General features: G+C 44.3%; 1 protein-coding gene across 1 annotated transcript; it reads right to left on the reverse strand.

Moving 5' to 3' along the window:
- Positions 1-1,764: 1,764 nt before the first annotated feature.
- LOC127770800 (uncharacterized) lies at positions 1,765-6,647 on the reverse strand. Its single transcript, XM_052296597.1, has 6 exons — positions 6,183-6,647; positions 5,532-5,721; positions 4,419-4,627; positions 2,645-4,345; positions 2,267-2,533; positions 1,765-1,866 (listed from the first exon to the last, which is right to left on the reverse strand). The coding sequence occupies exons 1-6, from the start codon at positions 6,645-6,647 to the stop codon at positions 1,765-1,767; spliced, it is 2,934 nt and encodes a 977-aa protein (XP_052152557.1).
- Between the last annotated feature and the right edge of the window lie 9,816 nt (positions 6,648-16,463).

A 16,463-nucleotide genomic window follows, 5' to 3' on the forward strand; every position in this document is an offset into this window, starting at 1 on the left:
TTGTTGTGTTTGAAATTGGGGCTGATGTTTGTCTATGCTCCTCTTCCTTTTCCTGTGCTTGTCCTTTTTCGGCGTTTTGCCAATAGGCGTGTGGTCACAAGATTTGCGTTCGACCTCCCGTTAAGGATTGGCGAATCAGCAATGAGAAGTTCGTAGCGTTGAAGGGGCTTCCGAAGGCGCGATGCCCATTTCGGCCTATTTATCACGAGATGGTGATAAATGGCCGCGGCTATAAGGTGTTCAAGGTTGCCGGCTGGATGCGGGCTCACCCCGGGCGAACCTTAGAAGACTACGAATTAAGCTGTCGCGGTTTCAACGTTCGGCGAGCGATGCTTCGGCCGATTCGTTTCGCCCCCCCTGGCGTTTTCACTGATCAGGCGTTTGCCTTCGAGTTTTTCCACGAATTATCATTTACACAGGTAAAGAGGCGAGAAATACAAAGATTTTATACTGGTTCGGGCCTCCGAGGTGGATAATAACCCTACATCCAGTTTTTTTTTCTTTTTTTTTCTTTTCCTCTTTTTTGTATTTTTGTGCCGAAAGGCTTACATAGTGCCGAAAGGCTTACATAACATATATGTACATTTTTATAAGTTGGCGATTTGGGTGCCACCCATTCTAGACATAGAAACGCTTGAGGGAAGCAGCGTTCCAGGAGTGGTTGAACTCTTCGCCTTCTAGCGTTGCTAGGCGAAAGGAACCTGTTCTGGATCTGCGCTTGATGAGGAACGGCCCTTCCCACTTTGATTCAAGCTTCCCAACTGCCACCGGGTTCGTCTTCTTCCTTAGAACGAGATGGCCAGGCAACAGCTCTGTCGGTCGGACTTTTTTGTTATAAGTTGCCGAAGTACTTGTGGCATCTTGGCGCATGTGTTCCAGCGCTTCGACTCTTACCCCTTCAAGGAGTTCGAGTGACATCTCGCGCTCATCTTCGCCTCCCGAAAACATTACCCTTGGCGAGTTAGCCCCTAGCTCAGTCGGGGTCATTGCTTCATCGCCATAGAAGAGCATGAACGGTCTGATCTTGGTAGGTCTTGTAGGGGTCGTTCGAAGGGCCCAAAGAACGGATAGTATTTCGTCTGGCCATTTACCCTTCGCCGCACCCTCGAGCCTTTTTTTGAGCGCCTCAAGAATTTTGCCATTTGTGCACACGGCTGCCCCATTTGATTGTGGGTGCGCGACTGAGGCGAACCTGATTTCCAGGTTTAGTCCCTTGCACATATCTCTTAATTTGTTGGAGTCGAATTGTTTGCCGTTATCAGTGATAAACTCTTTCGGCACTCCGAAACGGCAAATAATGTTTTTCCACACGAACTTTTGTACCGCTACCGAAGTGATCGCACCGAGTGGTTCGGCCTCGATCCAGCGGGAGAAGTATTCGATGGCAACAATTGCAAACTTATACCCATTTCTTGCTACAGGGAATGGGCCAATGATGTCAAGACCCCATCTGGCAAACGGCCATACTGGTGCGATAGGCTGCAGCTCGTAGTGAGGTACAATTTGGTTTCGGCCATGCCGCTGGCAGCTTTCGCACTTCCTGGCTTGCTCGACACAAACTTTCAGCACGGTGGGCCAATAGACTCCTTGGCGAAACACTTTGGAGGCGACTGTCCTTGCAGCTTGGTGTGCACCGCACAGCCCCTGGTGTATTTCTTTCACCATTTCTTCTCCTTCAGCGAATGACATCCAACGAAGTAAGGGTTGGAGCACCCCGGAGCGATATAGCTGGCCGGAGACAAGCTTGTATTTTGTGGCTCTGAGCTATAAGCGCTTCGCTTCTGCTTCCTCCTCTGGGAGCCAGCCGCTCTTGTGGTACTTGACGAACGGTGTTCGCCAGTCATCTGGGTCTTCGCCCAGTTCTGCCTGGTCAATTGCCATGATGTCTAGGCCTTCTGTGTGCACACTTGGTGCGTACAAGACTTCAAAAAAGATGCCCGGCGAATGCGGACCTCCACAGGCGGCAGATTTCGCCAGGGTATCTACTTCCACATTATGGCCTCTAGGCAAATGTTCGACCGTTATGCCGGCGAAGCACTTTTCCATAGACCGAACAGCCTCATGCCTTCTTCTTTTGCCTCAAAGGATTTGTCAACATGGCTTGCTACTAGTTTGGAGTCTGTCCGGATGAGCAAGCGCCGAACCCCCAACCTTTTGCCTTTCTCAGGCCCAAAAGTACAGCTTCGTATTCGGCCGTATTGTTGGTCGTGTCGAACTGCAGCCTTGCGGCATACCGAGTGGGCACGCCCCCTGGCGAAGTGAGTACTGCCGCGGCGCCCGCCCCCTTTTGTGACCACGAGCCGTCGGAGTGCATTATCCAAGGCTGTTCAACGGGCTTCGGTTCGGGGGCGAACACCGGAGTCCATTCGGCCACGAAGTCGGCTAGGACTTGGGACTTGATGGCCGTGCGGGCGGCAAAATGCAGGTCGAAAGGTGATAACTCTGTTGCCCACTTGCTGAGTCGGCCAGTGATCTCCTTGCCTCGTAGCACTTCGCCCAAAGGATACTGCGACGGCACAGTGACTTTGTGGGCCTGAAAGTAGTGCTTAAGCTTGCGCGAAGCCATCACTAGGGCGTAAGCGAGCTTTTCCATTTCGATGTATCTTGTCTTCGCTCCTTGCAAAGCTTCGGAGACGAAATATACTGGTTTCTGGCCTGACTCTGTCTCTTGGACCAGAGCTACACTGACTGCCACCGGCGAAGCTGCTAGATAGAGCAGCAGCTCGCTTCCTGGTGTTGGGCTGACCAAGGCGGGTGGGCTTTGCAGATACCGCTTTAGCTCGTCGAACGCTATTTGGCATTCGGGTGTCCATCTAAACTTTCCCGCGCCTCGGAGGGTCTTAAAGAAGGGTAAACCTCTTTTGGCTGCTTTTGAGAGGAATCGACTTATTGCCGCGATTCGGCCTGCGAGCTTTTGTACTTCGCGTACGCTCGACGGAGGCTTCATTTGCTGAATGGCCTCGATTTTCTTGGGGATCGCCTCGATGCCCCTTTCAGAGACAAGAAAACCCAACAATTTGCCCGCGCGAACACCAAAAACGCACTTTTCTGGGATTAGTTTCATTCCGGCTGCACGTAGGTTGTCGAAGGTCTCCTGTAGGTCGGATGCGTGGACGGAAGCCTTGCGGCTTTTGACGACGATATCATCGACATAGGCTTCCACATTTCGCCCAAACTGCTTGTAAAGGACCTTGTACACTAGCCTGGCGAATGTTGCTCCAGCGTTCCTCAGGCCGAAAGGCATCCTGAGGTGGCAGAAAGTGCCGAACGGTGTGATGAAGGCTGTCTTTGGGATGTCTGTCGGATTCATGTGGATCTGGTGATAGCCGGAATATGCATCCAAAAAGCTCATGAGTTCACAGCCGGCTGTCGAATCGACAAGTTGGTCGATCCGCGGCAAGGGAAAGTCTTCTTTCGAGCACTCCTTGTTGAGGTCTGTGAAATCGACGCACATGCGCCACTTGCCGTTCGACTTCCTTACCAGAACCGGGTTCACCAACCACTCTGGGTGGTCGATTTCTTGGATCACCCCCGCGTTGAGCAGCTTCTGCACTTCGGCTTTTGCTGCCTCTTGCCGATCGGCGGACATCTTGCATAGCTTCTGTTTCCTTGGCTTGGCATCCGGCTTGACTGCCAGATGGTGCATGATGAGGTCCGCCGAAACACCTCCCACTTCACCGGGGCTCCAGGCGAAGATGTCAATGTTCTTCTTGAGTATCTCGACGATATTTCCGGCTTCCTCTTCGCCCAGATCCCTCCCAAGCAGAACAAGCTTTGCGGGATCAGCGTCGTCGATCTGCTTCTTGACTACCTTGCCATGAGGGGCGGGCTTCGGCATGCGTTTAGCATGATCGTGCGGCTCGGCCTCAACATTGTGCACTGCTCTGTTGATTTCGGCTAGATCGCCCTTTGATGTAGCCGAAGACTGAAGCCCCTTGACGACGATCACGCCTGCTGGACCCGGCATCTTCAGCTTGAGATAGTTGTGGTGGGAGATGGCTTCGAATTTGTTCAGGGTTGCGCGGCCAAATATGGCATTGTAGCTGTACGAGATGTCGACGACATCGAACAGTATTTGTTCTTCACGCTTGTTCTCATCTGTGCCGAAGGCTACAGCCAGCTGTACCTGGCCCAAGACTTGAACTGGTTCGCCACCGAAACCGCGAAGCGCGGCCAGTGCCTGGGTGAAGGCTAGGTTTGTCAACCCCATCTTGGCGTATGCTTCGGCAAAGATGACATCAGCCGAACTTCCCCCGTCAACCAGTATTCGCCGGACTTCAAAGCCAGCTACCTCGGCCGAGATCACTAAGAGGTCTTGATGTGGGAATAGCACCCCTTCGGCATCCTTTGGTCCGAAAGAGATTTTGCTGGTTCAGGTACCTCGGGGCCCCTTTACCTGCCGCCGTAATATTGTGCACCGTTCGTAGCTGCATCTTCTTTTGCCGCTTCGACTGCTGAGCTGGTGGATCAGCTCTTGTAATCACTTCGATTACTCTGCGCTGGATGTCTTGGCGCTGTTCGGCCGGGGGTGCTTGTTCTTGAGCTGCTTCACGAGCTACTTTGGCAGCTGTTCCCTGCTGCGGCTTTGGATCTTGCATGTTGCCACGTTGTCGAATGTTTTTCGGCACTGCTCCGTAGTGTGCGAAGAACGTCCGTGGAATGCGCAGTAGAGGCCTTTTCGTACCTTCTTGCGGACAGGCTGCTGATGGTTGCTTGCTTGCTGGGCATCGAATTCCTTGCGGAGGGCTTGCACCTCTTCGACAACCATCACAGCCTTGCCCGCGCGTCGGTTCTAAACTTCTTCCATGTCATGGGGGCTTGACCTTGTCTTGGTTGCTGACCTTGGATCGCCGGCCGAGGCTGGCGAACATCGGGGGGAGATGGTTCGGCAATTTGAACTTGTGCTTGGGGTTGAGCAGCAGCGACGGAAGCCTTATCATATTCAGCTTGTATAGCTTGTCGTCGCTTTGAATCCTCTTCGCCCCTTGCGAACCCGTAAATGATGCAAAGTAGGTGCTCAAGTGTTTGTCACTCCTTGTTGGCGATTTTTCTTGTGAGTTCGCCCTCGAGTAGGCCAGCCAAGGCGGCGTTTATAACAGACGCCTCAGTTATGTCTTGAACTTGGCACCATGCTTGCGAGAAGCGACGCATGTACTCCCTTATCGACTTCCCCGGCCTTTGGCGAATGCCGAGCAGATGTTGCTGCGTCTTTGGCTCCTCATAGGTACCTCGAAAGTTAAGAACAAAGACATCGCGCAATTGCTCCCATGAGTAAATGCTATTGGCAGGTAAGTTAAAGTACTAGGAGCGGGCGATGCCATCTAGAGCGAGATGGATTACCTTTGCCTTGGTGTTTTCGTCGCCAGGAGTGGCTTCGATCGCGGACTCGTAGATGGACAGAAACTCTTTTGGGTCTGTTTCGCCCGAATATCGCGGAACGGGTGGGAATTTGAACTGGGTTGGGATCGGACGGATCTTAATTCCCCCACTCAGCGATAGCGCCTTTTCGCCCCCCGCTTTGTTCGCAGCACCTTGCTGTGGATATGGCGTGGTGAAGGGCGAAGTGATGGCTTGCGCGTGAGGTTGGACCACATTGTTCGGCTGCTCGGCCCCAAATGCCGACGCTTGGAGCGTCGCCATGGACTGGTCGAACAGGGGCTGGGCCCAGGCCATGGCGACCTGGTTCGGCGCCTGATTTGTTCTGAAGCCTAGTGTCGGTGCCTGTGGTTGAATGGTTGGTGCTTGAGCAGCATTGCCGAAGTCGAACTGCGGTCCTTAACTGCAAGGCGAAGCCCCCGGACCCCGCTGGTTCGACGGCAGCCAACCGGGAGCACCTTGGCTTGTGCTCCCCTCCAGTCGGGCCGAAGGGGCTGTGCTTGAAATGTTGTGGGGTTGGCTGAGTTGCTGAAGGAAAGCCCGAAGCTGCTCCTGCAAGGCCGAAGCCCCTTCCGCCATCGCTTGTGACATTCGCCCAGGTGGTGGGGGGTGCACTTGGGCAGCAACCGCCCTAGCTTGCGGCTGTACATGAGAGGCCGGGTATGCTGTCGCGGTCGAAGCCTGCCCGGCGTGGTGCGCACTGACGCTTGCGTGGCTTACAGCGGAAGGGCATGAATCGATGCTTGCGGCTAGACTTGAGGAAGGATGTAGCCCGCCGAATACTGGAGTATTGGGGCCGATGCGACCTTGGCTTGTCGTATTGCTTCATACCCCTGCTGCTGCTCTTGCATCTGGCGAAGCATGTCTTGGAGTCGAGTCATATTCTGGCGCATGGCTTTCATATCGGCTTCGGCTTGTGCTTCGGGGTTGGGGTTGACTTGCGCAACGGCGAGCGCGGTTGAAGCCGTCGTTGGCTGCGACGAAGCGGCTTGGAGCACCAGCAGATGGCTTGTCGAAAGGATCTCTACCCTGGTCTGGAGCACCCTTGCCGCCGCAGCCGCTTTCACCGCGTCAGCCGTGCTCGGCATTTGCCCCGAAGTGGCAGGAGCCGAAGACGGTAGAGATGGCGCAGGTGCGGAACCAGACGGCTCCATTCCATCTTCGGCGACGGGCGCCGAAGGCTCTGCTCCCTCTTCAGCGGCCATCTCGTCCCCGGCTTCGCTTCCCTTCCGCCTTGCAACCTTCTCCTTCGTGACCCTCTTCGGTGGCATTCGCTCTTAGTGGTTTCGCTCAGAGGTCCACACGATCGGCGCCAGCTGTTGTCGAAAGGACAACTGCGTCACGTAGAAGGACGTGGTTACTCAACAGTGTTGGAAAAAGCAATAAACGTATTGATTGATAAAATTTTTTTGGGATCCCCCATTACATAGCCCTAGGGGTTTATTTATAGCCCCATTACAGGATATCAGCTGCTAGGGTTTTGGATTACAGGGGATTTTACATGGTTGCCCTCATGAGAGGGACGTTTACATGGATACATAGCGTCATTTGCATTCATGGGCCTTTAATGGGCTGATAGGCCGGGCCTGGTCTAGGGCGAAGGAGCCCTAAAGGTTGGGAGTGGCCTGCCAGGCCTCCTTGACGCCGAACTCGTCAAGGCGAAGCCTTTGTAGTTCGCCGTATGCCCTTCGCCCAAGATGTCTTCGCCCGAGATGCCTCTACTTGCGAAGCACCGGCGCGGGTTTCCAGCCTTCGCCACCCTTGCTTATGGCTTTCGCCATAGGGCTCCGCCCGAATGGTCTCGACGTCTTTGGCTTGGATCCTTGCTGGTACTGTGGTTTCGGCGGGTTCGGCCGAAAGGCCTCATGGCATGGCTCCAACAAATGTAAACAAAAATAGCCGGAATAATGAAACATGGATAACGTCATGAACTTAAACATGAAGTGAAGCATGAATATGTAGCATAATACCAAAACCACACAATCGATAATAGGAAGCTTTGAATAATAATCGGGTAAGTAAAACAAAACAAAATAACATAGTTTATCCATCACACAAGTTCGTCTTGTACTTGCCTTAACTCCTTCGATACTCCGACCCAACTCCAACATTGGAACCCTCCACACCTGTGGAGCAAAACTACGCATAAACCACTATATCCAACTAATGATAGTTACAAGGGATAAGTACTAAAATCGATAACCTAGAACATATAATCTTTTTTTCAATTTGTATTAAATAACCTATAGCAGTTTCATTACTGTTTTATTCATAACTCGCAAACTGTCTAACGGAATCTAGCAAATAATACAAGTTCGGGTATCTAGACAAAATTGTCTACAACTTTCATGTTGGGTGAAATATCAGATTAAGCCTATGTAAGTCCCAGATTAAGGAAAACGAATTGCTGTACTGATTTCCGAACCCGGTCAGCAGTACTGTTTCTGTTGTTTCTCCCGAACCGTTTATCGGAATTGAGAGAAACCAGCGCCGTTAGAAAGATATCGACGATGACTACAAACTTTATTTAGGACAACTAACCTGAATCCTGATGGTTTAATAGTAGATTTGAAAATACGGTTTCAGCCTATAATCAATAACCTGAAAAATTGCAGTAACGGCTACCGAATTAATATCTATTTGAATCTTATACTTGGAGTAAACAAAAGTACCGTTACTAGCTACGAAATCCCCAAAATTTCCTCTCTTCCTTTTTTTCCCTTCTTTTCCCCTCCTGTTTTCTCTGCCTTCTAAACCTTCTCCTCTCTGTTCGTTGCAGACCACCAGCAGTAGCAGCAGCAAGGAACACCGGCACAGGCGGCAGCAGCAAGGAACCCCATCACAGATACTCCATCACAGATCAATTGGCGGCAGCAGCAGGGAAAACAGCAGCAGCAACTCACCAAGGGGACGAGCAGATGGAATCGCTTGGTGGCGAAGGACGACGACGGTGAACCAGCGGCGGCGGTGCAGAGGCAGCGCTGGCGGTGGCAAGGACAGCAGCAGCGACGGCAGGGCGCAGGGGCTGTGGCGGCCAGGGCTGCAGCAGCGATTCTTTTTTTTTTTCGTTTTTTTGGTTGGTTATATAAAAGAACTAAAAAGATCTAACGGCCCACATCTATTCAATCCTCGGGACTTTGCTCGGACTCCGATTACTATAAAATTATAGTCTATTTTGCACTACTCGACGAGCTCTACGTATCCACGGTTCTTGATCGCCCATTCGAAGAACGGTTTAAAAGTTGGACTTTTGCGAGTTTGTTCTAATATTACCCGAAATATACTAATTCGAAACCGGGGCATTACAATCTTACTCCACACCGACGCTTGCTTTTGGCATCCAATGCATGCACTGCAAGATACTCGGCTCATGTATATATCATGGATTCATGGGCTAGGCGTCGTCCCCTCAACTCAAAAATGAATAATAGGAAATTGCTATAGAAATCACACCCAAATTTACTTTGCATTATCTATTTTATTTATGGGATTACCTATATAACATTTGACTGAAAATTATTCTAAAAATCTGTCAAATGTAACAATTCTGTAAATTTAATAATAGAAAGTTTTATTAATTCATAGTTCTACTGGTATAAAAAACAATGAATTAATAATAAGAACTTATTAATTCTATTTTGTTTATTCATAGTTTTTTTTTCACGTCACAAAGTTTTACTGATGTCTTAATTTTAATTTTTTTATTAAATAGTTTTAAACTGTACAATTGCTCAATTCAAAGTGCTGGAGTATCAAATACGTTCTTTGTGCTTGTCTGTAGTCTTGATTTTTTTTGGCTAATTCAATAGTTCTCAAAATAAAAAAAATATTAGTGGTACATAACTAATTTGGGCTCATAGTTAATAAATACGGAATTGTACTTGCCTTAGAGTCTTAATTTTTTTAATTTGATGATTCCAAAAATTTAAGTTGAAACTATGAGATTGTCCATCTCTTAGTGGTCTGAATTTTAGTACTCACTCCGTCTCATAATATAAGATATTTAAACTTTTTTTTTACTATTTGATCATTCATCTTATTTAAAAAATTTTAGAATTATTATTTATTTTATTTGTGACTTACTTTATTACCAAAGTACTTTAAGTACAACTTTTTATTATTTATATTTATACAAATTTTTAACAATTATTATCCAAAGTAAAAAGTATTTCATATATTTATTAATCTAAATTTAACAATTAGAAACTTGCGATGTGTTTTGACTCTTCTCTTGTTTCACTCCTAATTTGATTATACGGCCTAGATAGGTGATTTCAATTATCCACTACTCTCAAGTAAAGTGAGAATAGACTATAGAGTGAGCAATAAGCATAGGTATGGACTTGCTTGGAAACACCCTCAATCATATGATATGGAAATATAATGTGATTATATATGTTGGCCGAGGAGAATAAATAACAATTTGGTCAACAATAACTAATGAACTGTATTTGTGCGGATGTATTAGTCACTACTCCAAGCATGCATATTGTTGGCCATTGTATTAAAAAACTAAATAATAGATCCGAACGAGAAAAAGGATTAATGGAGGTCAAAAAAACGTACCAATCAGTTGATGCATATATATCTGCCTTTTCTTCGGCCATTTAAAGATCCAAGCGCCAAATGCACTTCCTGTGCTCTACTCACAACAATGAGATTGATTCCCCCGCCGATTCATCAAAATATAATTGAACTTATCTAGTTCGATCTATTTTCCGTTTGCTGGTTGGTGCATATGCATGCGTGATATGCAAACTCAACAGCTGGTCGATCCGTCCATGCAGTTCGAATTAGCGGCGAGAGCGACTCCTTTCTTTGCTGAAGGTTTCCATCCTGTTAATGAACGCCAGCGAGGCGAAGTGTCTCGCGTTCTGCTCACGGTTTTCTTGTGGCCTCACGTTCCCATCTGCTGTCCGCCTCTCCATTAGATATACTAGTCGCTAACCCGTGCCTTGCACGGGCTATATTGTGACTGATATTATAATTTTAGCTTATATGCCAAATACATTGTTATTGTATTTTGTGAAACTTATATGTTGCCTTTGTTTTAAAGTTATAAGGAAACACTAATATTCCGTGTGTCCTCTTGTCCGAAACTCAAATGAGTATTTTCCTAAACTAACTCAGAAATTTAAGAATTCATATGTAATAGGTTGTACTCGGTTTGGAGTCTTAGGGGTATTTAGATTCAGGGGTGTAAAGTTTTAGCATGTCACATCGGATATTATATAGGGTGTCGCATGGGGTGTTTGGGCACTAATAAAAGAAACCAATTACAAAATCTGTTAATAAACCGTAAGACGAATTTATTAAACCTAATTAATCTGTCATTAGCAAATATTTACTGTAGTACCACATTGTTAAATCATGATTCGTCTCGCAAATTAGTCGTATTATGTGCAATTAGTTTTTTAGCCTATATTTAATACTTCTTGTAGGTGTTCAAACGTTCGATGTGACATGGTGTAAAATTTTGGGGTGGGATCTAAACAGGCCCTTAGTTTAGTTACTTTTATATAAGTTAATAATTTTATAATTTGTAATTCATGAATACTAAGTATCCATTTTTGAGTCTCAGTTTTTGCTTTTCCATGATGTAATAATCCCGAAATTCGGAATTAATATCTACCGAGCTATACTCAATTTCGAGCTGCAGTTATAGCTTTTGTATGATTTAAATAATAAAATTCACAACTAATAAATATCAAGTATTATTCGTTTTGGAGTCTCAGTTTTAGGTTTCCAACGATTTAATAATTACAAATTCGGAACCAATAACAACTGAGATCGAAATTATAGCTCAATTATAATTAGCAAATATCGAGTTGTAATATATTTTTGTTACGAATCATTCATTTTACTATCATTGTAGGTTTTTAACAATTTAATAATTTGAAATCCATAACTAATAAATATCAAGTTCTAAACTGTTTGTTGTCTCAACTGTGACTTTCCATGATCTGTATATTTTGCCGTCGCCGTCCTCGCCGTCCCCGCGAGCCACGAGAGAGAAAAAGCGAGAGAGAGAGAGAGTAGAGAGAGGAAGAAGAGAAGAGTATGGCAGGCGGGTCCCACAATTTTTTAATTAAACAAACGCTGACTGGATTGTCACGTGTGGGCCACGTTAGACAAAACCGCTTTGAATTGGTTCGAGGGGGTAATTCGTCCGGTTTGTATAGTTGGGGGTGAAGAATATTCGGTTTTGTGGTTCGGGGGGTAATTCGGACGACCGCGTTAGTTCGGGGAGTAATTCGTACTTTTTCCTATTAGTAAATATGGGAGCTGAGATGATCGAACCTTTATCATAGATGGATCTTCATAGGTGCATAGAAATAATGAATACGTATGTAAATTGTTGTAGATGTGACTACCACAGATGATCTTCTTAGTAGATGCAAGAAAAATTATCAATCTGTGGGGAACATCTCTAAACATGAAAGTAAAGAGACAGACAACGGAGTTGCTAAGTATAGGTTGTGTCATTTCAAATGACAAACAATCTAGTTAGAAACCAATCTCATTTGAGAAATAGAAACCAATGTTGAATAATCGACAATAAAAAGTTTTGATTGAGAAAAAAAAAGCACCTGTGTGGTTTGTGTCCGCCGATCGGGGATGAAATGCGATAGAACTGCTCCCATCGCTGATGAAGTCTCCAGGTCAGACGAATAGAACTTGATGGCATATTGAAATCTCTTCCAGTGCTCCAGTGGCTTGAATATATGGATAATCTCAAGTAACACTGGGTCATTGTGGTATCTGCTAATGATGATCACCGTGAAAAACAAATCGCGCGAGTGGGTGATGCCGTAAAATTATTAGTTTGTTGGCTGCAACAGCGCAAGAGCTCTTACAATCTGGATTGGTATGGTTGTTAGAGATAGAGGTTGGAAACAAAAAATCAGTATTGTATGGAGAGGACAGGTAGTTGACCAGGCAATGAGATATGGTGGACCTAACGCAAAGTAGGTGGGCTCATTGGCCCACCACGTCAAATACTAATTTGATTTTATGATCAACGGTGGTGATGATACGATCTATTAAATCAATGGCTTGATCTCTCTGGTTAACGTGAGAGCTCCTAAAAAGTGCCCGATTAGTATAGATATAGATATAGATATAGATATAGATATAGATTATTCCTTAGTTGTTTTCTACCCAACAGTGAGAATTAACAAATTAATTTTAAGATTATTCATAATTATTCATGACCAATGGTGCTTTTACTATGAAATTCTAAGTTTATTCTGCATATGATTGATTAAGCCAAGGTAAATTAATTATATGTAATTATCAATGCTTATTATGTAAGATCAGCTGTAATACTGAGTGAATTATTTCTAGATTAATGGAACCAACGGAAGTTTGTCTAGAAAGAAAGATGATTTTGTTAAAATTGTTATTTCCTTAATTATTTCTGCCTAACGGTGATATAATTAAGGAAAAATCTAAATATCGTCAATCATTATAACATAACTGTGCTTCTAATGCTTTTTTTCACCAAAGTACAGCATGACACTATAAAAAAGCTACACTTCTGTAGTTTTTTGAAATCTTTGAAAATGCCTTTAAACAACATCTATGCAGTTTTACGATATTTCGATGATTTATTTGAGAGAGAACTGCAACCTCGTTAATAAATTGATTAATTTCTCCCTCCTTAATAACTTTTGGCTTTTTGATAGCAACAACTCGTTGATCCGATAGGATGCCTTTGTAGACAATACCATGTCCTCCACTAACTAGAATACGTGCAGGATCAAAGTTGTTTGTTGCCTTCTGAAGCTCTTCCAAAGAGAAAATTTTATTCTCACTTGGTTTCTCATTTGAACATATTAGGTGTTCTAGAAGAAGCCCCTTGTTTTTCTGAAAGTTTTTCTTTCTTAGTTGTTTTTGGATGCCATTTCTCCATCGACGAATAAGGAAAACCCCACTATAGCAGACAAGTAGGATTCCGAAGCCAACGGTCAAACAATTACAATACCTGTAGACATTATAACAATGGACATGAAGCTAATGTTCTTTGTTTCCGTAAATGATTCACGGTACAATATAGCGTAGCTAGCTACTATTACCTAGGAGAAGATTATGGCGTTTTGTTAAGCATCGTCTTCCTACTGGATCATACTCTGCCTTACGAGGGCATGAAAGACATGTGTACTTTCCAACAGTATTATTGCACATCTCGGAGCAGATATTTGGTTGAAGGCACTCATTAATATCTGTAAAATTAGTTTCAAAAAAAATTAATATCTGTAAAAGAACCATATATATGGATGTTGCAATTAGTTAATTAATAAGGGAAAAATGGAAAGTAATATTAAATTAAATATATATGGCAGTTCTGATCTACAACCCCATAGAATAACTAAGGACATGACTACGGAACGTTCGGTCGCTGGTTTGCTTAAAGCAATGCCCACTCCATCCCAGGTATAAATCCCCCTTTAGCTAAAAAAAAATATAATGGTGCATGTCTTTTTTAACCTCTTTAATGATTTCTATATTTTAAATCACATATTATTTTTAAGATCTATTTACATCATTGTACTCTACTCAAAATATGTGACAAAACGAGATCCGTGTTAAATATATTCAAACATTTTATTAATTTAAAAGTAATTTATTTAGATTGTAGAAGTAACTTAGCTATGCAATAGAAGTTACTCTCTGTAGCATTAGAAGTAATTACATTATGATTGAGTTGACATAAGAAACTATGTGGACTAAATTCACAAGTAAAGTGTAGGGAAGATAAATATTTATGAAAGTAAATTCAATAAAGCCCAAAAGTAATTTACATAAATCATAAAAGTAACTTAGCATGAAATAAAGTAAATTGTTACGACATTAGAAGTAAATCCGTCGTAGAGATAAAAAAAATGCGTCTATCTAAAACTTAATTTAATCAGCACAAAATCTGGAATTCACTAAAAACAATAATAAAAGTAATCAACTCAGAGCATTATAAATGTATAAGAAGTAATTTAATCAAATCTAAATGTAATTTATATATATGATAAAAGTAACTTACATATATAATAATAAAAGTAATTTACAAACATAAATATTTTTTTCGTCATAATATAATCATGTAAGATCTTGTTATAAAGATTTAATTGCAACGAACACAATGGTGTAATTGGATTATAGATCGAATAAGTAATTAAATTGAAAATTTTATAAGAAGAAACAATGATATGCAGGACCTAATAGCGAAAAAGACATGCATGTTTGTAGATGTGTAGTAGTACTACTCTCACGTATGGTTGGTGTCGCTCGTTGAGCCTAAATCGAGAGGACTCTCGAAGTTGATTTCGTGATTAACTAATCTACAACCCCACCCCACCCCCACCCTACTGCCCACTGAGCCTGCACCCTACCCCCCCCCCCCTTTCCATGCAGCACGCCCCTGCCACCTCTCGCACACCCTCCCTTCTCCTCAATTCCCTCCTCCCGGCGCTCCCTCTCTGCCTCTCGATCTCTTTCTCTCCGGATTTTTTTTCCACCTCCCTCCTCTCAGCACCCCTTCCTGATCTCTCTCTCCCTTACCCCCTCCCAATCTATCTCCCTTTAGTTTTCCTCTCCTTAACCTCGGTGCTCCCTCTCGATCTCTCTCCCCCTCCAGTCCTCCTCCCGGGCCCCACCCCTCCCCCCCAAATCTCTCTCCCTTTGGTTTTTCTCTCCTTTCCCCCTTTATTTCATCTCAAATCCTACCTTTGCAAAAATGAAAATAACATATTTGAACTCATGACCTCATAGTTACTAGATTGATAGTCTAGCCAATGGAACTAATGATACTTTGTGATTAGGTAATGTCTTTTATTTATTTTATAATTTCTTTTAAATAAAGCATTAGGAATCCAACCCAAATCATTTTCATTACCACAATAAGGGTTATATATAGGAAGAAATCAACTACGTCACCGCACATGACGGGGTCCTTGCCTGCTAGTCTAGACCACCACCACCCTTGCCCAATGCGCCACTCTCCAGCCTTGTCAGTGCCGGCGAGCTCCCAACAACCAATCTAGGGGTGCACTCACCCCTCCTTCTTACACACCTCTGGCAGCCATCCAGCCACCTAGTCACTCCAGGCCCAATGCCCCTATCGTTGATCCTACCCACCACTCTTCTCCTTCCCTGCAACTCCTACGTCATCGCTATTGTCTTGTCACCCACCTATATCCGCTGGTCACCGGTGGTTTGACCACCACCCATGACCATCCCTTTAAAATATAATTAAAATTTCACATTAACCCTGCTAGGACCGTCAATTAGCATGGCGAGTTGATCAACCGCATAGGGGCCTATAAAATTGGCCCCAAATCCTAATCCACTTACTTAAGTAATCTTAATCAAAGAAATAACATGAGGTTGGATTACTGCTTGAGTACCACCTTTTAATTTTTTTAACCCTAATATTGCATTCATTCCTAGTATAGTAGGAAATGAAGTTGTGTGATTAAATAAAGGTATTACAGTTCTTGTAATTTTAGGACCTATCTGTATTTCATGCCAAATTAAGCCTTAACTTCCTTGAGATGGTCCTGCCCAATCCTACTTCTCTTAACCTTAAATCAGAACGGGAACATTTTAATGGTGTCGATCTTAACTTTTTCCCGGTAGAAGTTCATGGATAAAATGACAATGTCCTATGAAGTGCATTTACAATTAATGTTTACTTGAGACAGGGAGTACGTACCGACACAACCATTTGTTATGTATGGATTTCCTTGGTATCCCTGTGCACATTTGCATCGGTAACCAACAAACGTATCAGTAGGTTTGCTTGTTATACACTCACTGTTGGTGCTTATGCAGGCATATCCAGAGCTGTTTCGTTTTGCATCTTGACATGTTAGATGAGCAGCAACCCATTGGACAGAAACAATTGGTGTCCCAACCTGAACATAAAGACTTTGTTTCCCCGGTTCATAATAAGTACCGATACTGGTTTCAGGATATTTTTCCCGGTCAACGTAGTATTCAAGAGTCCCGTTGTCCACATATATGTTTGTCACATGATACTGGTCTTCCAATAGAAGGGTTGATGATGCCGCATTTTTGTAGTTGAGGTAAAA

Source organism: Oryza glaberrima, chromosome 4, assembly GCF_000147395.1.
Source record: "Oryza glaberrima chromosome 4, OglaRS2, whole genome shotgun sequence".
Lineage (NCBI taxonomy): Eukaryota > Viridiplantae > Streptophyta > Magnoliopsida > Poales > Poaceae > Oryza > Oryza glaberrima.